The sequence below is a fragment of the Onychomys torridus genome, chromosome 5, assembly GCF_903995425.1.
Source record: "Onychomys torridus chromosome 5, mOncTor1.1, whole genome shotgun sequence".
NCBI lineage: Eukaryota > Metazoa > Chordata > Mammalia > Rodentia > Cricetidae > Onychomys > Onychomys torridus.
In genome coordinates this window covers 12816811-12840024 of record NC_050447.1, presented here as the reverse complement: position 1 = coordinate 12840024, position 23214 = coordinate 12816811, and the positions used below count along the sequence as shown (strand labels likewise).

The following is a 23214-nucleotide window of genomic DNA, read 5'->3' as shown; positions in this document are numbered from 1 at the left end:
TAAAACTGAAGGAGTTAATTTCGTCAGCTACCCCCAACTCCTCTACTATGCACCAGCAGCAAGTAATGCAGAAAATTGCACTGGTTGATATGGTAACTGAGCTGGAGTTACTGAAGAACTGTGGGTGTCTTCCCAGAAAGGCAGGTGCACACGCCCACAAGGAAGCGACAGGCTTGTCCCAGCTCAGCTCATCATTTACCCTCAGAGCTGGCAAGTGTTCAAATCAGTACTTGCAGAATACCAAATGAATGAGCCAGGCTGGTGTCTCCTGTCAGCTGCTACTGCAGAGAGAACGGGCACCATCAGGGACCCTGAGGGAGCACACCACAGTGCTCCTTGGCCTCCTTCAGGACATGCTCAGTACCAGCAGGAAAGACACCCACCACTCTCGGCAGAGAATGGGGGCAAACAGCAAGATGGTTCAGTCAGCAGCCTACAGGCACACCACAGGAACAGAGAGCGGAGGGTAAGAAGACGGAGGTGGAGCTCTCCCTGTACTTTCTCCTGCTCTGAGTGGAACACCAGGGGTTTCTGGTGTGCTCAATCAGGCCTGCTGACTTCTGTACTGTGTGTCCATCATATCTATGTTATAACATATAAACATATATACATGTATTATTTCTGCATGTATAGCCATCTTAATGCAGAAAAGCATGTAGACTGTTTTCTTTGGGCTCAGAAGAAAAAAAAATGTCATATACTTATCTATGGAATGACATGAAAAATATTTATAAAAGTATAGAAATGTATCTTATGATTCAGCCAGGATTTCTACCTTCCTCTACTCAAGAATGAGCCAACTTCTTTAGTAAGGGACTGACTTTTCTTTGGCCATAGAGTGCCAGCCAGGCTTCATAAGAAGGAAGCTCGCCAGGCGGTGGTGGCGCACGCCTTTAATCCCAGCACTTGGGAGGCAGAGGTAGGCAGATCTCTGTGAGTTCGAGGACCAGTCTGGTCTCCAAATCGAGTTCCAGGAAAGGCGCAAAGCTACACAGAGAAACCCTGTCTCGGAAAAAAAAAAAAAAAAAAAGAAAGAAAAAGAAGCTCAGGGTTCTGGGACTCCGGCAGAGTAGCAGGTCCTGGTTGCTATGTTACCAGCATGCTCTCATAGATGGGGCTGGCCTCTCTGTGGGTAGAGCCTGCCTGCAAAGCCTCTGTGAATCTTGTCATCTCCTAACTACATCCTATTGGAACACCAGCAGAGATGTGAGCACTGGAATCTACTAAACCATGTTCACAGATTGCTAAGGGGGGCACAAGGAGAAACTGAAGGACCAGAGCCTTGACAGGGCTTCAGCCTGGTGGAGGAAATGAGATCGAATGGATGCAAAAATTCCCCTGATATGCACACTTGAAGATAAAGACAAGCTGATGTTTACCCGGGGCCTGGGGTTCAGCAATCACTTAGGGCACAGCCATGAAGACACCGAAGAGGCAAACATGAACAGCTATGGAGAATAAGAGAGAGTCGAATATGGCTTTACAGGGGCCAGGCTATGCCCAGCTTGGGTGACACAGGACACAGCTTTGATGCCTCACACCAGAAGATGGGCCTAAGGAATTCCCCAGAGACTGATAGGGACATCTGTGATTTCATCCCCTCATGCCTGTAGCATACCACAGCTGTCTTGTGAAGACCCCCAGCAGGAGAGAAAAGAAATGGCACCGGCCTAGGCACACCCCTCTAATCCAAGCACTTGGTGTGCTGAAGCAGGAGGGCTGGGAGCTCCAGGCCAGCCTATCATGGACTTCTGCTGTCTTATCAAAGTCCTAGTGATCTGACTGGTTCTGAGATGGGCCAGTAAGTAGGACTCAGTGATATCACAGGAGACGGACTCTGAGGTTTCAGCTGGTGGGCAAGGGATGGAGTTGCCGAAGGCCCTCCACGGACAGATCCGAGGAATGAGTCCGACCCAGATGACAGCAAAGCTTAGGTGTGAACTGAGACCGCTCCCACAATAATGTTGATTCACATACTGCCTTATGACCAGATTTCACGTTCCACCACGGGTCTTTCCTCTTGAAAGCCAAAGCTTAACCTCTCAGGCTACCTTGACATCTTTTAGCCAAGCTGGTTATGGTGTGTGGTTTGGAAGCCTTCACTTCCTGCCACCCCTCTTCCAGCAGCTGACTGACTTCCAAACTTTAAAACCCCAGAGAACAAAGGTAGATGGCACCTGCTCATAAGTCACTCTTCATAAGAATTACTTGTAAGGCTGGGTGGTGGTGGCATACGCCTTTAATCCCAGCACTCGGGAGGCAGAGGCAGGCGGATCTCTGTGAGTTCCAGGCCAGCCTGGTCTACAGAGTGAGATCTAGGACAGCCAGGGCTACACAGAGAAACCCTGTCTCAAAAAAACATAGGAGAGGGAGAGAGAGGGGGGGGGGGGGGGGGAGAGAAAGAGAATGAATTACTTATAATACACATTCACAGGATTCCTTTACTTAGTACAGGCAAGTCTTTGGTGGAGGTATGTTCTCCTAGGCAGGGAGGTAAAAAGACTTACATAAATACCTGAGCAGAAAATCGTGACTCAAAGACAGGCCAGCGGCATATGCCTGTGATCCCAGCACTCAGAGGCTGAAGGAGGGGACTGCTGTGACTCTGGGGCCCGCCTGGATGACACAGCCCGTGCTAGGACAGCTAGGGATACACTGTCTCCAAAGACACAGACAAAAAAGGACTGACTCAGGAGCCTGGGGCCAGCAGGAGTGTCATCTTGGACTGGGTGGACCTGCCAGCTCTCCAGCCCTACCCGTCATTAAAATAGTGGTGAGCAGAGTCCACATTCTGTACTTTAACAAGCTAGACACTTAGGAACCAGTGTCCTAAGGAAGTAGTTCTCATCAGCATTAAGAACGCTGATGTTTGGACTGGCCTGGGAGGTTTTCAAAGCTCGCTTTGTGATACTGATCTAAAGCCTAATTGAGAACAGAGTTCTGTGTCATTTCCCCGATGCATCATGGGTAGAACAGACTCTTCACCACTCCTACAAGGCACGGGAGCACCCAAACCAGTGTCTGCACTGGGTGCACCCTTGCTGCATTCAGGAATTAAAGTGGCTGCTTTCAACTGATTGAAGCATCATTTCACATTTCAGAGAAGCAGATTCCACCGTCAACTCTGATGTATTTTGGCCCCAATCCAACTCAGCTCAACAAAGAAGGAGAAGGGAGTTTCTGTCCTCTCATCCAAACAGCCCTAAAGACACATGAACCAGCAGTCGGGAATGAAAACAGGCAGAGCCGCATACTTTTTTTTCTCTAAGAAAAACATGCAGAATTTGGGGTGCTTTTCAACTTCTAGAGACAGGCTTATTTTTTCTTTTGTTTGTTTTTAATACAGCATTTTCTTCTCAAAGAACCAGCCAAACTCCACGCACCAGCATTCTGAAACCAGTTGAGAAAAACAAAAGGAAGTAAACATAAAATGCACCCCAGGCTGGATGGTGACAGTTTGTGTGAATTACCTGAGGAGGTGAGTCTTTACAAATGGAGGTAAAATAGGAAAAAGAACAGGTCCTGTTGGTAGTACAACCCTAAAAACCACCTGCTCCTCATCTCCTGAGGTGGCCTGAGGTGAGTTTCACAGGCGTTAGCAAATGTGAGATGAATTGGGAAATTGGGACAGAGAGAACCTTGTGTTTGTCACTGAATACTTCCGGAGTCACGCATCTGGCATACCAGCCCCTCCAAGCCCCGAGAAAGTGGCAAGAGAGTGAAATGCAGACCTGTGGGGTTCCCGGGGTTGATAATGCAGAGAACTTTGGGGTCACAGTGGTCTTTGGCTTGCCGCACTGCCCGCCGGAGCTCATCCACGTTCAAGGCCCAGCAGTTCTCCTCGTCTAGGTAGTAGTTCACCTGGACGGCGTCCAGCTCGGAGATGACCGCAGAGTACAGAGGGTACTGTGGGATGGGGATCATCACGCCTGTCCGCGACTTGCCACCCCCAGAGACCAGGAGCTTCAGGATCGTCTGCAACGAAAAGGACATCTACAGGGTCCCTGCTGCTGCTTCTCATCCCTCCAGAGGCCATGAGCAGACAAGCCTGAGGAGGCCCAGCCTCGGCTCTCCACCCAGCCCACTGTCTGCTTCTAGTGTGGCCCCATCAAGTTTGCATCACTTCCCTGTTTCCTAGCTGGAACATGAGGGGTGCTGTAGGCAGTGCAAAACACAAAGTGTCTTCAAGTTCTTTCTTGACATATGAATGGCATGGAGTAAAGGACTGGACACTTGATAGGTATGGAGCAACACATGCATAATAACAGCACTTGGGTCGCTGAGGCAGGACCAGCATGAGTTTGAGGCCAGCCTGGGCTACACTGTGAGATCCTATCTCAAAAGGCCTAACCAACCAACCACTTTCTAAAACAGTATCCCAGCCGGTCTTGCCCTAGAACTCTTCTGACCTCACCCTGATATTCTCATTTGAACTCCACTTCATCAACAATCATCAGCTGCCCACACATGGCTGGACGGACTTCTAAACAGGAGACTGTTGAAATGGTATCACCAGCTCCCAGGAGCCACTTTCACCTGTTTTCAAGCTAAGCAGGGCACATATTTATAGACGCCCTAAGAAAACATGGGCATCCAGTGAGGTGTTGGTCAAAGTGGCAATAGTTCACTGAATTAGTAAGCCAAAATCTTCTGCAGGAAGACCTTCCATCTCACACGTGGGCACAAGGTCCATCTCAGGATCAATTTCTTGTTGCAAGAATCCCACCAGCCTGGAAAGCATGATGATATTTACTGGCTCAGGACCTACTTCCTCATGGGCTTGAGTATGAGATCAATGCTTCTACTTAAAGGCTCTGGGAAACAAACACTCAACATCAAAACAAGAGCCTGTGAGGTCAGGAGACGAAGAGCCCTGATAAGATGGAAAAGATAATAACAACAGCTCAAGTCGGGAGGATACATGAGTTAATGGCACTTAGTACAGAGCTGGAGCCGGAGAGAAACACGCTGAAAGTGAATGGAGGACCAGGGTGTGTGCAGCTAAGTGGTATAGCACTTGCCTAGCATACTGAGGGCCAGATTTGATCCTCGGCACTGAAGAATAAACAGAACAAACCAACAACAGAACCCCAGGAGGCCACAAGCCCTCTCCCAAAGCCTAGAATTCTAGACTTCAGCCACGTAACCACTGATTCCAGTCCACCTGCCATCATGCCATCACTGACTCATCAGCCACGTAACCACTGATTCCAGTCCACCTGCCCTCATGCCATCACTGACTCATCAGCCACGTAACCACTGATTCTAGTCCACATACCCCATACCATTGCTGACTGGCTCCAAGCCTGGGCTAGCTCTTCTCTCACCTCTTAAGGGCTCCTTCTGGCCAGGCCCAAGTTGAACTGACTATGGATTGAGTCATGTGGCCTCCCTCCCTTTACTGAAGTGCCGATGGTTCTCTATTCTTCTTGGGATGGTCTAAATCCTCAGCATGGCTTCCAGGACCCTACAGAACTTCGCCATTACTCACTTCCCTGGTCCTATTTCTGGTAACTATCCCTCAGAGTGTGAGCTCACCCACCTTGAATTCATTTCCAAAACAGTAAGCCTCTTTCCAGATCAAGATCTTTTCTTACACTGACCTTCAGCTTAGAAAACTGCAGTCCCCCACCTTCCCAAGCATGCCTGTATCTTTCCAACTTTTCCAGAGGAGCCTTCTACAGACCCACCATGGCCATTACAGCACTTGTCTCTCTCTTCACTACAGAACAGAAACGAAAACTCCTGAGCTGACCTTTCTGTACATGGTGTTAATGCTAGAATGTCATAGAATGTCAACGAACATCGGCACGCAGGCAGAGGCCAAGTGGTGAACCTGGTTCCCTAAGGCCTCACCACCTAGCACAATGCCTAGCAGAGGAGAAACAGCAGTAAGTGCTGACAACGGAGAGGCCAAGGGACACCCTCAAGCATCCCATAGGTCCCCACCAGTCAGACCTGCTGGTGGATCCCTGGAGGGAAACTGACACTGCAGTTGTATCCAGGGGCATGAAACTATCAGGCACTAGAAGCTGCTAAGACTCGGGTACCAGCGGGTGACCCACTCTGCCCACCCAGTCTGTCTCCTGGCCAGCTAGTTCAAACCCCTGGCCCTAACTTGCAAGGCTGCTCTTCACACGAGTGAACTCTGAGATAAGAATGGGCCATCTTTGCACATACAGAAATACCGTCGCTAGCTCCAGTGGTCAGGTAAATGTTGTCTGGGTCTGCAGGCACACCATCTCTCCTGGTGATAAAGGCTGCCACATCTTCACGGATACAGTTCACACCCTGGCTCGCACTATAAGATCCTGTGAGACAAAAAGCAAGATAATGATTAGGGGCAAGATGTCTCATTCAACAAAATGAGTGTGACATCCATATAATTAACTGGGAATAAAGATGGCCGTGGACACTAAAGTAGGGCCTCTTTCCTGCTGTTCTGGGCTCTGGAACTGTGGCAAGCTGCTTACCTATTTATCTGGGCTCACCCACCCATCCACCCAATGTTTACTGAGCACCTATTATACAGTAAGCCCTGAATACCTGGGACACAGACATGTTTTATGATACCATACCCATTAGATCTGGGGTTTCTATGCTTTAGTTTCTTACACATGGTTTTACAGAACTTGAGAGAATGGGTTAACACTAGTACTCCAAAATAGCTCAGGACTCTTCAGTGGCACCAACACAGATCCTGGAGACTGATCCTAGTATCTGGTCACCACGGGCCCCTCCACACTACACTTCTGCTTAGAAGTCACTCCCCTACTTTTCAGTTTATAAACTGGCACATCACCATTGCCAGATTCCCTAGCCACCCTGAATAACCTAGTCCTTTCACTGGATCACACTGTCCTGCACCTCAAGGTCTTTACCCAGGCTGCGCCCTATCTGGAAGGCATCTGCAAATTCTCTTCTGCTCATTCTCCTCTTGAGCTTGAATGCCACCCTGTCCCCTTGTTTTCTTTCTGGTTTTTTGAGACGGGGTCTCTACATCTAGCCCAGGCTGGCCTGGAAGTCACCATGTAAACCACAATGGATCATCTGCCTCTGCCTCCTGAGCACTGAGATTAAAGGTGTGTACCATCACACCAAGCTCCAATCTGGTTTCTTAAACTCTCCCTCTACATTTGGACCCCTTGATGTAATCCTATAGCTTATGTCCCTTCTCCAGTAAGTCATGAATGCTGGGAATGACATAAAATTCACAGTAATTATTTTCTTAAGAATTACATATGTGTATGTGTCCATGCGTGGGTATATGCACGTGAGTGCAGACGCCCACTGAAGCCCAAATTGTTGGACACTCCTCTATCCCGGAGCAAGAGTTAAAGGCAGCTTTGAGCAGCCTTGACAGGGGTGCAGGGAACTGAACCCCAGTCCTCTGCAAAAACAGTACACGCTCTTGACAGCTAAGCCATCTCTCCAGCCCTGACTACTGTTAGTGTCTGCTTCTCTCAAAAGTGGCACAGAAACTCCTCACCCCAATCACTTGTGTCCCTCAGTGTGAGGAATAGCACCTGGTACATGCTATGTCCCCAGAGTCAGGCTAGACAGAGCTCACAGCTCCCGCCTCCTTCCTCCAGGGTATTTAGTAACCAGGACACAGCCTAAGGACTGAAGTACTTGTCAGATAGACAATAAAGAAAGCACTAGTGAGAAACTTTTTTTTTGGACAGGGTGCCTCTATTTAGCTGTAGTTGATCTCAAATTCTGCCTGACTCTGCCTCATGACTACTGGAATTAAAGGGCATGTCACCACGCCCTACCAAGTAAAAAAACGATTTTAAAGGTCATGAGAAAAACATGGGTGAACTTTAAGACTTAAGACTTCATGCCCAGGGCCTAGAAAAACAGCTCAGCAGTGAAGAGGACTGGCTGTCCTTGCAGAGGACCCAGATTCAATCCTCAGCACCCATGTGGTAGCTCACTGCCTCCTGTAACTAACTGCAGTTCCAGGGGACTCAACACCCCCTTCTGGCCCCATGGGCACTGCACACCTGGGGCACAGAGCAGCAGGCATAAACATATACATACATTTTAAAAACACTTAAAAACGGACTGGAGAGATGACTCAGTGGTCATCAACACTGACTACTCTTCCAGAGGACTTGGGTTCAACTCCCAGCACCCACATGGTGGCTCACGACCATCTATAACTAACTCCAAGTTCCAGGAGAACCAATGCCCTCGCCTCACCTCCACAGACACAAGGCTCGCAAATGGTGCACAGATACACGTGCAGGCAAAACGCCCATATGCATAATATAAAACAAAAATGTTTGAAATTAACTAACTGCTCCTTGCCCTGGACAGGACCTGGCTACATCTCTACATCTAATAAACGGCTCTAGCAGATACGTCAGCCTTTCTAACAAGACAAAATAGTTCTGGTTGAAAGATGAGAAGGATAGCTCAGAATCCATTTCCCTCATCTGTGTTCCTGGGACAGAGCCTAGTGTAGGCCACAAAACCCTTATGGTCTACTAGTGTCTTGCTATAACACCCCAAGACGACCCTTCCATAGACACAGCCTCTCACCTAACCCCCTAGCTCTAGCTGACAAGGAGGGGTAAAACTCAGATAAGGTTTAGTGGGTGGAACAAAGGCCCATTCCCTACCCCCCCCCCCATCAGACACACTTAAAGCAAACTCCCCTTCCCCTTCTGCCTCTCCAGTGGAACTTCTGGAGATCTCAGGGCCATCGGGTCTCTGAGAAATACATTTGTCCTCCGTGCTGGGCAGAGAACAGGACAAGAAATGCTTTTGTACCACATGATTTAGACCTCAGGTGGGCAGGCAGGGAAGCAGAGGGCGCTGGCTGTTCCTAAGAGACATACCACAGTGCCCAAATCGAGAGTGCCAATAGGGTCACCACAGCCAGCAGGTAAGCACAGAGCCCATAAGAGACAGAGCAGAAAAGGGGGAGAGGATCGGGGAGTGAGGCAGAGACAAAGGAGCTGTTCCCTGACTGAGCAATTCAGAAAAATATCTGTCTCACTCTTGACTCTAGGTCTCAGAACATTAGGGCACATATCCTAAGAAAGCTTTAAGAACAACTGGATTTTTGATTGAGACATGCTGTGCAGGCCCTGGGGAAAGTGGGGGAGAAATAAACAGGAAAGAAAATGAGATGAGAACAGAGAGCTAGGGGCCAAGCGTTGAATTCTAAGCAGGGTAGGGAGGGAGAATATCATTTTCACATCTACAGAGGTCAAATTCAAAGCCTCCTTGCATGGAGCCAGAGGGCACTGCTTCTATCAGGAGGCAGACTGCTGGGCCTGGGCCTGGACTCTCCACAAAGAGGAACAGAGGCAGGCTGGAGGGGACATTACAGAGTGGGAGGGGTAATGGGGACACTTAAAGAGAAGAAAGCCAAACAAAGGGGGCTCAGAGGGGACCCGGATGCTCCTGTCCTCAGAAGGCAGCAGCCATTTCTCAGACAAAGCCACAGCCACAAGAAGCTTGGGCAGGGCTGGGAACTCCCTTTTATTTAGCCTCCAGCTGGTCGCTGAACTAAACCTCCGCCAGCCTAACAAACCAAATCCAGAAGAATGGAGGTACCTGAACTTGAGTATCCGACCCACCAAAAGATGGCATGTATACCACTAACTTAGTAAACTGGAGGGAGGAAGAGCAGGCACATCTGCACACACTCTGCACATCGGCCACCTTCCACACACTGAGCCCTGTGCTTGGTGATGGGCCCAGACCCCTCCTGGAACCCACATTCATTTCATGTCCTTGAGGACCTTGCAAGTTGGGTCTCACCCAAGCTGTTTCCACCACAGGCCTGCAGGATCCTCCGGGCTCTCTTCTTAGCATCTTCTGGGAAGCTGGGGCTGCTCAGCAGGTTTGGATAGGTGCAGAGTGCCATCACCTAAAGAAAGAGGGTACAGCTGAGCTTATACTATGGTCCTCGAGCCCAGAGGACACTGACTGGGCAGCTACAACGAGAAGATGACAACTCCAAACGCCACACCGCAGCACACCTTTCCACAAGAGCCAAGGCTACGGGAGCTGAGGGCAGCAAACAGGAAGACGCTGACTCTGCGGCAGCAGAGATTCTGATGGCCAAGGCACCACTCCCAAGGCTTGGCCCAAGAACGAGGTGTCAGAAGAGGAGCCAAGGCAGAGTGTGAGAATGCTCCACAGCCCTGGCCTCCACTCATCCATGAAGAACACTGGACCCAAACATCCAGGAGCATAAGAACTAGAGGGTCTCCTGGGCAAGGGGCCAGGCTCCAGTGGGCAGCAAAATCTTGCTGACAGGAAGAAGGCTGTAACACCCCTGCAGACACACAGCCTGAAGCCCTTTTCATCCTGTTCTTCCTCTAGACTAATCTTCAGGTCCGAAAGCCGGAAAGGCTTTTACCTCCCTGTAACATAAAATCACCCTAAACACACAAACTGAGAGGATTAACCAAGGCCATGTGTGACAAGGTGCCAGTAAAACCCAGCACACCTGTCTAAAGCTGGCAGCTGAGGAACCAAGCCAGGCTCACCACAGGGGAGAACAGGGCATAGCTCTGATACCAGTCAGGTGACTAACCCACTTCTCGGCTTTTATTCCTCTGGATAATGAGCAATAGCCTAGCCTACCCATCTCACAGGAGGCAGATGAAGGTTACAAGTGGCTGACACCATGCAAGACAAGTTTAGGACAACTGGGGTCCAGGGTTAGGTTGGCTTTGGGGATGAGTTTGAGAGCCTGTAAAGGTAAGTACTGTTGGGAACCTACTCATGAACTGAGACCAGGCCCACATCTGGAACCTCTGCTGACAATCAGGGATCTCGGCCTTCCTCCCACCTGCTTCCACTCTGACAGAGCTACTGCTTGTCTCCCCACTTCTGCATCCTGGGCCCTAATCCACCCATATCCACAGTCCTCTGAAGGTCAGCAGTAATGGTAGCAGGGCATTCGTCAGTCCAGGACGAGCTGTATGCTCTCTCCTCTGTTATACACAGGGGCTGTATAAAATGAGGGGACCCCCACTGTGTGCCACTTCTGAAGGTAGTAGGGAAAAGGGAAAGTTCATTACCTGCCCTGCCTGTGAACCTTAACCACACACAGTACTCCAAAACAGGCCCAATCCTTCTCCAGGAAAAAGCTTTCCATAGCTAGGTCTCCTATTCCTGATCAGGGTGACCGGTGGCATTTTCCTACCATGCTTTCCCTCTTTCTAGCCTGTTGATCCTACACCGTTAGCTCATTCGACATTTTGTCACCGATGCTCAGACATGAACACTGAAACCCGCCATCGCCCAGGACCCTTATTGGGGGGGGGGGGGTTACACTGCAGACAACTAAGAGCGGGGCAGTGATGGCGACAGCCTGAACTTCCCGCTGGGCCAGAGGGAGACCTCCACTGCCCTCCAAGGCACCCCGATGGTTTCCACTTGCACAAGGCCAGCCAGCACTCACACCCAGGGGCTCCCTTTGGGCTGTATTTTCACCATGGCATTACCCCACACACAACTGGGCACCGAAGAAGAGCTTTCCTGGAAGCTTCCTACCCTAGACCACCCCAAATGGGTCAAGGCATTTTTGATACCCTTGGAAGGAAATTGCTGAGAGAGAGAAACGGGACATCAGGTGCCTGAAAGGGCTGCTACTTCCATGGCACATCCCTCAGGGATTCTAGTGTTTGCTGTACTGGCCCCTCCCAGGTTCCAGTTTAGGGCTCCAGAAGGCCTGTTCCAGAGGGCTGGCTCACCTGACGAAGGAAGGTGATTGGCTGCTGGCCCATAGCATGGGCATCCCCAATGTTGGCTCGGATTACCTCAGTGAATGGTTTTTTGATACCCTGCAGAGAGAAGGTGGCAGGTGGTTATTTAACAACTCTTAGACCCTACATTCCCGACGCCAAGTTGTAGAATTACCACAAGATATTAATAAGCAATCCTATTTTGAGCCTCACCAAATGTCAAGCAGTGTTAACTAAGCCTGTGATACGCCCAGTCCCATTTAATCTTCACAACCACGAAGAAGAGCTAGCAGCAACCCCATTCCACCATGAGGAAACAGAGGTTCCAAAAGACTAACAAACTCCTCGGTGTCACACAACTGATAAACACAAGCATTAGGATTAGAACTCTGGAATCCAGGCCCCAGGATGCTCTGCTCTAACGCCCGCCTGCCCGCCCCTCCCTCCTGCCCCCGTCTGCACAAACTGGAAGCGCTGTTAGGTGGCTGGAGCATCCTGAAACAGCTCCACAGCATCACTTCACTGGGATGTCTAAAAGAAGGCCCTGGGACTAACGTTGTGGTAGAGAAGCAGCAGAGGCCAGCAGCAAAACGTGACAAACACCAGAGGGGGAGAGCGTCGATGTCCCTGTCCCCTGTGAGACAGAGTTCATGGTCCCCTCCGGAAGATATCCATCCCTGGGAATTAGGTCCTGGCCTTGTTCTCTCGCAACCCTGGTTTTACACAATGGCTAGTTCCCTTTCTTTCTTTTTTGGCAGAAAGGATAAAAGACAATGAAGTGAGCACTAGACAGGAACCACAGAGGGACTAACTCGGAGAAATCTGAGCCGGGCGGTGGTGGCGCACGCCTTTAATTCCAGCGCTTGGGAAGCAGAGGCAGTGGATCTCTGTGAGTTCGAGGCCAGCCTGGTCTACAGAGCGAGATCCAGGACAGTCAGGGCTACACAGAGAAACCCTGTCTAAAAAAACAAAACAAAGAGAGAGTAGATGATACGAGGGAGGGAGTCGGTGACAGACACTTCCAGACACTTCAGCTGCTACAAAGGTAAAATGGATCACAGAGATGTGGAAACATGGGATTCTACACAGGTCCCCAATAAATACAGAATTAGCTACTGGAGGAAAAGACTAGACAGGTTGAAAGACCTGGGTGACTGAGAAGATAACCAGAAGGGAACAGCAGCTTACCCAGCAGCTAGTCCAGGAAGGAGGCCGGAGTATCACTGGGGGAAGAAGGTGTAAGGGTGGGAGGCCTGGCTGCCTCCCAATTCCAGCCCTGCTTTCCCAGACACAGTCCTTGAAGATCCACCTCTACGGTTCTGACACTGGTGAAGCTTGTTCTCCTGAGTGTGTGTGCGAGTGCCCGCGCATGCATGTGTACAGGTGCATCTGTGTGTCTGCACATGTGTGTGCATGTATGCGAACCACACGCTTAGATGTGTGCTTGAACATGAGCAAACGGAGAGGCCAGAGGAGCATTTCAGCTTTGCTCCATAGCTCTCCACCCCGTTGCTCTGAGATAGTATGTCTCACTGCCCCCGGAGCTCGCTGTTTGTGGGCCAGGCCGACAGCCAGCCAGACCTGGAACTTCCGTGTCTGCTCCAACCAGCACTGGAGTTTCAGGTACAGGTGGGACCAGGCCTGGCTTTTTGCCTGGGCACTGGGGATTCGAACTCAGACTCACGCTTACATAATGGACACTCACCCAGTCTTCTCTCCGGCCCTCCCCACCATGCTTTCTTTTACGATGAGTAATGTACCACTCAATTTAAATAAATAAATAAATAAAAGGACAGTGGGCTCCAGAAACAAAAGCAGCTGCCAAGTAAGTTTTTTCCTGAACCTTCTTTATAGCCCTTATTTACAAGGCAAAGTAGGCCGGGTAAAGAAGCCTAGAAAGGGTCTCTGAGCTTCACAAACAGAGCCCGAGTCTCTGAAAGATGTGTCTAAGAGACAGGGAACCCTGCAAACACCTGTGTCCCATCCTTTGAGATAGTCAGAGATGGCCAAGATGGAGCTTTTTTCCCCTGGCAGTCAAACATCTCTAGACCAGGGCAGGTGGTGGCAGCACTTACTGCACCAGGCTGGGTCGGGGTGAGAGCAGGAGAAGTGGGCACGTAGCTGCAAGGCTCATCCCACAGGTGGGAGCCTCGAAGGCTGGGGGCCCATGAGAAGGCTACCTAAGTCACTATGTACAAAAGGCAGGCCCATACCCCCCAGCACTGTCCTGGGTTCCTGTTGAGGAGCCCTACATCAGCCTTTAAATCACAGTAGCTCTACGCCCACAGCTACTGAACACAGGTGACTTCTGTGGTATGGCCAGAGCTTATTCTTCAGTAAGAAATAAATCTGTCACAGCCAAGAAGGCCAAGACTCAACACACAGTTATAGGCCTGGGCCCTGGGCCAGCCCACTACAGAAGAAAATAATACCTGGAATCTTGCCCTGAAGTCCCTTCCCTGTGCCCTTCCTCAGGCACTATTTAGCCAATTCAGGGCTTGCTGACAAAGCCTGGGAACACTAAGCACCCCCTTTCTTGGGTCTTTGTGCCTACAGACCATGGACACTTTGCATGACAGATGAGCTTGGGCCAGGAAAGCAGCTCCCTTGAATAGACAAGCAGTCCATTCTACACAGCCAAAAGCAACCACTCAGACAAGGTCCACATGGGCTGGGAAATACCAAGATACCCCAGAAAGATTCTGGCTGAAAGTGCTTATCCAGGCTTGGTATGTACGCTCAGTGGTGCCACTGCCCCCAGCTAGGCACCTTGACAGAGGGGCTAACAAGCACGCAGTGTTCTGATTGTCTCTCAGAACATTCTAGAGTTCATCTGTCTACTACTTTCCCATGTCCAACCCACAGCCGCATCCCAGGCGGCACTGAGAGGGTCCAGGGGATGGAGGGTGCTCTCTTCCTACCACTTGGACTTAGGCAGGGGTCAACAGTGGGGAAACATTTCTCCAGAGGAAGGAAGAAAAAGATGTATCATTGACTTTCCAGTCCACAGCCCAGCACCTCTAAAGGTCACCGGACTAGTAGACAAGTCAAACAGGAACAAGGCTGAGGAGATGGCTCAGGCAGGTACAATGACCCGAGCTCAATCCCCAGAATCTCACTGAAAAATGCAACGGTGTATGTTTGCAATCTCAGCACTGGGGACAGAAGACAAGTGAGCTCCCAGGGTTCACCAGCCCAGAGGACTCAATGAGTTCCAGGCAAATGGGAGCCCCATCTTAAAATCTAAGGTGTATAGCATCCAAAGAATGACTCCAATGTTGTCCTATGGGTTCTACGTGCACCCTACATGTGTACACACACACACACACACACACACACACACACACACACACATACACATATACACACACATACACATACACATATATACACACATACACACACACACACATACACATATACACATACACATATACACACACATACACATACACATATATACACACATACACATACACACACATACACACACACATACACATATACACACACATACACACATACACATACACACACATATATACACACATACACACATACACATACACACACATACACACACATACACACACACATATATACATACACACATACACACACATATACACACACATACACATATACACACATACACACACATATACACACACATACACATATACACACACATACACATATATACACACACACACATACACACACATACACACACACACACACACACACACACACACACACACACACAAAACACTATTAAAAAGAGCTAGTCAGGTATGACAGCATATGCCTTTAATCCCAGGGTTTGGGAGGCATGTGCAGGTATTCTCAGCGGGTAGGAGAGGTTATCAGATCCCTTGGAGTTCAAGTTACAGGTGGTTGTGAGCTTCCCAATATAGATTCTGTGAATCAAATCTGGATCCTCTGTAAGAGCATGTGCTCTTAACCACTGAGCCGTCTCTCCAGCCCCCAGGATGAACATCTTAAATGGGCACACTTTGTGTCTGCCAGTTATGCACACCCCAGCGGAGTTGGAGAGGAGGCAGACACAAGAGCAAGTTAATTTCCTTGTTCAAGTCACTTCCTGAGACATATGCTCAAGAAGACCAGTCTCCCCTTTGTTCAACAAATATTCCCATAGAGCAAACAGGATAGTGAGAGAAGGCGGGTGGGGACCAGATACAGGAAGAATAAGAAGTGGTACAGAGCTACAGAGATGGCTCAGCGGGTAAGAGGACCCGAGCCCAGTTCCCAGCACTCATGGCCAGCTGTTCACAGCTGTCTAACTCCTGCTCCATGCCTTCCAGCCTCTGTGGGCACCTCTACTAACATACACTTGAACACACACACAAATAAATCTTTTCCAAAAGTGGGTACAGGAAAGGGGTTGGGTACAGGGTGGGAACAAGGCCTTTCCAGACCCCAGAAAGCTTGTATGAAAGTCCCTCCCTCCCAGATTCAAATGAACAATTAATCAGACTAGAGCAGGCAAGAAGTCCTGAAGACGCTCTGAAGACAAAACCCTATCAGGTCCCACGGGTCCTGAAAACAGATAGATCACAGAAGACGCTAAGATTCAGCACAATGCAAGCCCTGGTCCCCACAGACAACCAGGGAAATCAAGATTTATGTGGAGCAAGATTGGAAAGATGGCCCAGCAGACAAGAGCACTTGCTGCTACTTCTGAAGACCTGGGTTTGGTTCCCAGCACCCATATAGCAGCTCACAACTATCTCTAACTCCAGTTCCAGGGGATCTGACACCCTTTTCTGGCCTCACAGGCACCAGGCACCCACTCGGTATATATACATACATACAGACAAAACACACATACACATAAATAAAAAGGATAAAAATTTTGAAGTAAATAAATTAAAAACTGAATGATTTCCATTCAGGATCCTTATTCCAGCAAAGCTGCAGCCCAGGAAGCCCCACATGGAGAGATTCAGAGGTAGGAAGCAATCTTGTGTACTTCTGCACTCAAGCAATTTGTACCAGTTTGAGAAAAAGCAGGGCGATGGTGCATATATCAGATAATTTGTGAGTTCCAGGCCAGCCTGGTCTACAGAACGAGTTCCAGGACAGCCAGAGCTGAAGCTACACAGAGAAACCCTGTCTCGAAAAACCAAGAAGAAAAAGTTTGAGAGCAAAGAGGGGTCTTGCTGTGCTGCCCACGATCGGTCCGGGGCTCCTGCCTCAGTCAACAGAGTAGTTGGGACTGCAGGCTTTGCCACACTGGCCTGAGAATAAAGACTGTTGAACAGTTTTAATTAGCTTCTGTTTAAAATGCAAACCAGCTTGTGAAGAGTGAATGGAGGCCAACACACTCTGGATGAACTGCCTGAGGGCCACACCCCTCGAAGTCTGGGGTGCGGGTCTACCACCATTACAGGGTGCAGGATTCATCCTGTCGAGGAAATCTTATCATTTTCTTCTTTATTATTCAATTTCCCTTTTCTTTTGAGACAGGGTCTTACTTTGTAGCCTTGGCTGCTTGGCTGACCCAGAACTCACTATGTAGACCAGGTTGACCTCAAATCCTCAGAAGATAGCCACCTGCCTCAGCCTCCCCAGTCCTGGGATTAGAGATGTGCGCCATCACACCTGGCAATTTTCCACATTTTAAAGTAAAATCTAAACTCTGAAAATGACCAGTGAGATTCAACCATTTGTGCTTAGCACACCCAGGGCTATGAATTTTATCCAGCTAACGACAGCACGTGCCAGGACCCCATGTTTACATGTAACACACACTGATGGTAACACAAGTAACCAGTCTTCCTAATTCTAAACCGTTTGGCTCTTTGTGAGCTTTCGGTTATTTGTTTTATTTACTTTGTATGTGTTCCTCTAGGTGCAGGTGTGTATATGTGTGCAGCTGAAGGTCATAGGTCAACTTTGGGGTGGTTCTTCAGGAGCCATCCACCTTGTGTTTGGAGACGGGGTCTTGAGATGGCCAGGGAACCCCAGGGATCCTCCTGTCTCTACCTCCCCAGCACTGGGGATACAAGTGCACACCACCATGCCTGGCTTTTTCATTTGAGTTCTGGGGAATCAAACTTAGGCCCTCATGCTTATATGGCAAACACTTTTATATTTTTAATTTCTGAAGCAGAGCTTTCCTATATTGCTCAGGCTGGCCCTGAATTCCTGGACTCAAGTAATCCCCCTGTCTCAGATTCCCAAGTAGCTAGATCTACAGCCCCACCCCCACCCCACCCCTCGCTGGTGTTTGCTTTACAATTGGCAAAGTAAAGCCATTCCTTCGCTTTACGGTGCCAAGTTCTGATCCCTGTCCTTAAATAAGCAACATAAAAAGAAGTAGGTTGAGCAAACTGTCAGGTCCTCTCAAACCCCTGTTTAAGCGCAGCTTATTAAAAAGTGCTGCTCCCAATGAACAATGGGATCTGAAACCCCACAGCAGGCTCTCCCATGGTGGAGCTGCTCTAGGGAGAGATGGCCCCTGGCCTGGCTCTTACCCCTTAGCCTCTTTTCCTCTTCCTTCAGGCTACCTTATCAGAGAAGCAAAAGCATGGGGACTAAGCCCTGCCAGCTGCCCTGAAAACAAACACCAGGCCACGTGTCCAGCCGGTACTATGGGCAAGCACTCACTGAAACAATTCCATAAGCTGCATAAGGTGCTGGGACCCATCACAGAGGTCATCTCAGCTCCCGGAGGACAAGGCTTAGAGAATGGAACAAGTGGGCCAGCTAAGCTGTTTGCCTCCTTTAGACAGGGAAACTGATGCCCAGAGAATACATGGAATTTGCCAGTCTTCATACTCCATGCAAACCCCTTGACCAGATAAAACCCCTTAGAATATTTATTCAATTTAGATTGCTATAATTCAAAACAGAGGCAGAAAAAATAAACCTGTGCAAAGCCAACACAAACAAAAAATAAATAAACGGGGCTCAGAATACAGGTCTAGGGCAATGGTAGAGTGCTTGCCTGGCATCAGTAAAGCCCTAAATTCAAGTCCCCAGCACCAACCAGCGCCCCTTCCCAAAAGAAATGAAACAACTCACAAAGATGGCCGACAGTCGAGCCATATGACCAGAGAGGGTGTGGTGCACACCTTTAATCTCAGTACTTGGAAAGCAGAGGCAGGTGGATGGACCTGAGTTCCCGGCCAGCCTGATCTACATGGAAAGTTCCAGTTCTGTTAAGTCTACATGGTGAGAACCTGTCTTAAAAGAAAAATAGACAGGTTAGGGATTTAGCTCAGTGGTAGAGCACTTGCCTAGCAAGAGCAAGGCCCTGGGTTCGGTCCTCAACTCAAAAAAAAAAAAAAAAAGAAAAAGAAAAAAAAGAAAACTAGACATCAGAGAATGTAGTGGACAGAGAGAACTTCTCAGCTAACTTGGGGGCTCAAACTTGGCTCAAACTTCAGGATGCTTCTGGCCCAATGACTACATGTGGTATAAGCTGTACACCACTGCTAGAAACCCTTCCTACGCCCCCATGTCCAGCCAAGATGCATGGAGTTGCATGGTAAAGTCCTGAGTCATCCAAATGACTTCTGTCTGTCTTCTCCATCTCATTCACCCTGCCTCCCTCTGCCACAGGCTTCCACGGAGTGCACTGACCCCTCCCTGCAAACCTAGAACTTCCCGACTTCCCGACACTGGTCACAGCACTGCCTGCTCTTGGAACATTCACACATATTCTCTGCCTGCTGAACATCCCACCAAACCTTAATGAACTGGGGAGACAGGACTGGACTAACAATATGGCAGCCTGAAAGTAAGGTCAGTGTTCCCTTGGTCCTCATCATCTTCTACACTATGAAGCCAACATGGAAGCTATTTTGCAAAAGGTAGAGATAATTCCTGGAATCTCTCCCAGCTCTGGAACCAGAGAAATCAACTGTGACATGATAAAACAGGGAACACTTTAATCCTAGCTTTGTTTTAGCAGAGAGACTGTTGCCTCAAGGAGGGACAGCTGTGGCCTCCCAGATACCAAAGTCTGGAAAAGAAAAATTCATGCTCTATGCCTACCAGCGTGTCAGGCAGGCACAGAATGGAGCCAGCCTTCTCTGGGCCAACGTTAAACAGCCTGTGAGGTAGAGGGATGGTGCAGGGTTAACAGCACACTCTGCTCTAGCAGAGGACTCCAGTTCAGTTCCCACGTGAGGTAGCTCACTAGCACCAGTAACTTCAGCTTCCAAGAAGATCCAACTCTTGTTTTGTCTTTTTTTTTTTTTGAGACAGGGTTTCTCTGTGTAGCTGTGGTTGTCCTGGATCTCACTCTGTTGACCAGGCTGGCCTCGAACTCACAGAGATCCACTTGCCTCTGCCTCCTGAGTGCTGGGATTAAAGGCATGTGATATACCCCTCATCCCCCAGCGAAGTCCAACTTCTGGTTGGACACACACACACACACACACACACACACACACACACACACACACACACATTTTAAAAATAATAAAAATAAATCTAAAAAAAAAAAACCAGAAAACCAGCCCCACAAAAGGGTCAGCACTGGATTCGAATTTGTCTGAGTAGAACTGAGTGTCTGAGGAGGTATTGGTAGGCCTCATCAAACTCCATGGAAAGAGGAGACCCTGAGAGTTCCTTTCACTTATCAAGGATACTGAGTGACCACACTGTCCTGGAGACACTGGGATCTGGTGACTCTGGGAACAAAATCAAGAAACCCTCCCATCTGTCGACGGGTTTCACTGTGAAGCCCTGCCTATCCTGGAACTCACTCTGTAGACCAGGCTGCCCTTGAACTCAAAGAGATGCACTTGCCTCTGCCTCCCCAAACAATGGGACTAAAGGCATGTGCCACCATCCCCCGGCTAACATTTTTTTATTAATCTTTTTTTTGTTTGTTTTTTTGAGACAGAGTTTCTCTGTGTAGTTTTGGTGCCTATCCTGGATCTTGCTCTGTAGATCAGGCTGGCCTTGAACTCAAAGAGATCCGCCTGCCTCTGCCTCTCTGCCTCTGCCTCCTAAGTGCTGGGATTAAAGGCATGCACCACCCCCGCCCGGCTATTCTTATTCATCTCGGGAGTTTTCCTTTTGATGTTCCCTCTTGACTCTGCCTTCCAAATTCCACCCAGGTTAAAACTCAGTTTCCAGCGGGGGGTAGGGGTTGGGGGGTGGTGGGGGTGGTGGCGGCTGTCCATGCCTTTAATCCCAGCATTTAGGAGGCAGATGTAGGCGGATCTGGTCTACAAAGCGAGTTACAGACTGGCTCCAAAGCAACACTGAGAAACCCTGTCTCAAAAAACTAAAACAGCAACAACAAACCCAAACAAACAACAACAACAAAACCCTCAGTTTCCTAGCAGGGCGCTGTGGTATGTGCCTGTAAGCTCCAACACATGAGAGGTGGAGGCAGGAGGATGTGAAGTCCAAGGCCAACTGGGCTACAACAGCCAGCCAGACCTTGTCCCCAGAACAAAGAACTTGGTTCCATCCAAGGGCATGTCTTACATACAGCCAAGCCACCCTGGTTGGGGCAGGGAGAGATCACCCCAAAATTTTTACAACAGCTATGAACTCAAGCCAACATCCCCGACACCACCAAGATGAAGTCCCAGGGTCGCCTTATTCCGGCCACAAGGACCCAGCTCTCTGACTACAGCAGTCACAGTTCTCGGGGTACAAAAGAAGGCATTCTGCCGGTCTCTTCTGCTAAGTCCGGTTCTTGTCAAGCAACTGTGGCTGGCAAAGACCCAACAAGCCTCAGTCTGAAAAAAGGTTCGGGAACAAACTAGCCGCACAACCTCCCCTCCTCCCTCCGCTCCTACCTAACAGGGTTTTCCTCTCACCACCCCCAGGCTCGCTCTTCTTACTTTCTTCAAAGCACACTTATTCACTATCTGAAACTCTCACTTCCATATTCACTTGTTTCCTCCTTTCAAGGGATCTTGGTTCCACGAGGACACTTAGGGAACATGCAGTGCCTGGCAGCATAGGCCGCTCAATAATTGGGTACAATTCAACAAGTGAACCGTCGGAAGGCCTCACTTTGTGCCAGATGCGGGGCACTGGTGGGTGACGGGCGCGAGAGGGGGCGTTCTCTCGTTCCAGCCCACAATGGCACAATGAAGAAGCTGGAAGTCGGGGATGGAGGCCCCGCTGGAGGACCCCAGAGGGGTTTCCTAAGGCTCTTCCCGCCACGAGCGCCCCCTGGCCTCGCGCCCCGCAGGCCCCGCGCTCACCCGCTGCAGCTCCATCTCGATCTCGCCGGCCTTGAGCACGATGGGTCCGCGCACCGCGTACTCCACCGCCTTCACCTGCGGGTTCATGGACTCCAGGGTAAGAATTCGGTCCCGAGGGCTGCGCTCCGGTCGCACCTTGAGCGCCGCGGAGGCTTCGGCTGCAGCGCTGCTGTGACTACGGCCCCAGGGGCCCGAGGCGCGGGGGCAGGAGCCCCGCCGCACCAGCACCGCTGCCCGCTGCATCGCGAACCTGCCGAGGATAACCCTGGTCCAGAAAGAACAAGAGCAAGACATCGCGCACAGCCCCGGGTGGACACTAGTCCCCCAAGAGCCCAAGGCTCTGGGCCAGCAAGCCAGCCTAGCTCCAGGGCTGGATTCCCACCCCCTGGTTACCGGGACACCGCACCGCGCCACTGCAGCACTAAGACGCTGCACCGCGCTGGGTGGCCGGGGCTGAACCTAAGGTGCGAATGCAACGTGCCTGTCGCCGCCGGACGGCCCGCACCGCTCCGGTCAGTGAGCGCCTGGGCTGCTCCCAAGCTGAGTGGCCGGCCACCGCATCCCGGCGCCAGGCACCCGCACCTCCTGGCCCCCTGCATTCGCACACCCACCGCCGCCGGCTCCGCCTCGGGCCTGCGCGCTGGCTTCTGGGTCTTGTAGTTGTCTTGGTCGTACCAACGATGCTGTGAGGAGCCAGATAAACTACAAGTCCTCTAAGGCCTGGCGCAGGCCCGACCGGGCTGTGCAGGGGGCGGGGAGTGGTCGTCTGGGCGGGCTCTTGTGGGGACAGAGAATCCCGGCTGTACAGCGGCAGCTGTCCTTTCCAGAAGAGGCTTTTGGAATTTAGTTATTTGCTGCTTGGCTGCTTCTCCCTAGCCGCAGACTCCGCCTCCCTCCAACCTCACCTCGCGACACCTATGGAGACGTGGACGGCGAGGTGATGCAGCCTTCGCCTTGGGTTTCATCATCCAGGCCAGATGGCTCTACTGGCCGCTCAGGGGCAGTTGGTTAGGGAGTAGGGCCACTACGACTTCATATGCCACCCAGGCTTCTCAGTTTCAGTGTTCTTGTCAGCAAAGAGCTGGGGGGAGGAGGGCTATCAGAAAGGACCACACACCGAGTGATAAGGTTTTTCAATACCACTGTCTGAAGCCTCACCTGTATTATTTCTATTTTATTTTCTTTCTATCCTCCCACCCCGCCCCATCTAAAATTACCTCGTTTAGATACTTCTCACGTGCTCGTGCTCAGAAGGGCAGGGACAACGTCTTTCTTGCCTGTTTTCACATCTCTAG

The 23214-nt window shown here is 50.1% G+C and overlaps 1 protein-coding gene across 1 annotated transcript in view; it reads right to left on the bottom strand.

Annotated features, from left to right (window-relative positions):
• Gpt2 (glutamic--pyruvic transaminase 2) overlaps nt 1-22546 on the bottom strand; it is a 34839-nt gene extending 12293 nt beyond the window's left edge. Inside the window, exons 1-6 of the mRNA XM_036187696.1 lie at nt 22401-22546; nt 21920-22184; nt 11724-11813; nt 9778-9886; nt 6181-6311; nt 3732-3975 (exon numbers count right to left, since the gene is read on the bottom strand). Coding sequence (XP_036043589.1) covers nt 3732-3975; nt 6181-6311; nt 9778-9886; nt 11724-11813; nt 21920-22162 — 817 coding nt within the window. The 5' untranslated portion in view covers nt 22163-22184; nt 22401-22546. The remainder of the gene's footprint in view (nt 1-3731; nt 3976-6180; nt 6312-9777; nt 9887-11723; nt 11814-21919; nt 22185-22400) is intronic.
• Nucleotides 22547-23214: the final 668 nt, after the last annotated feature.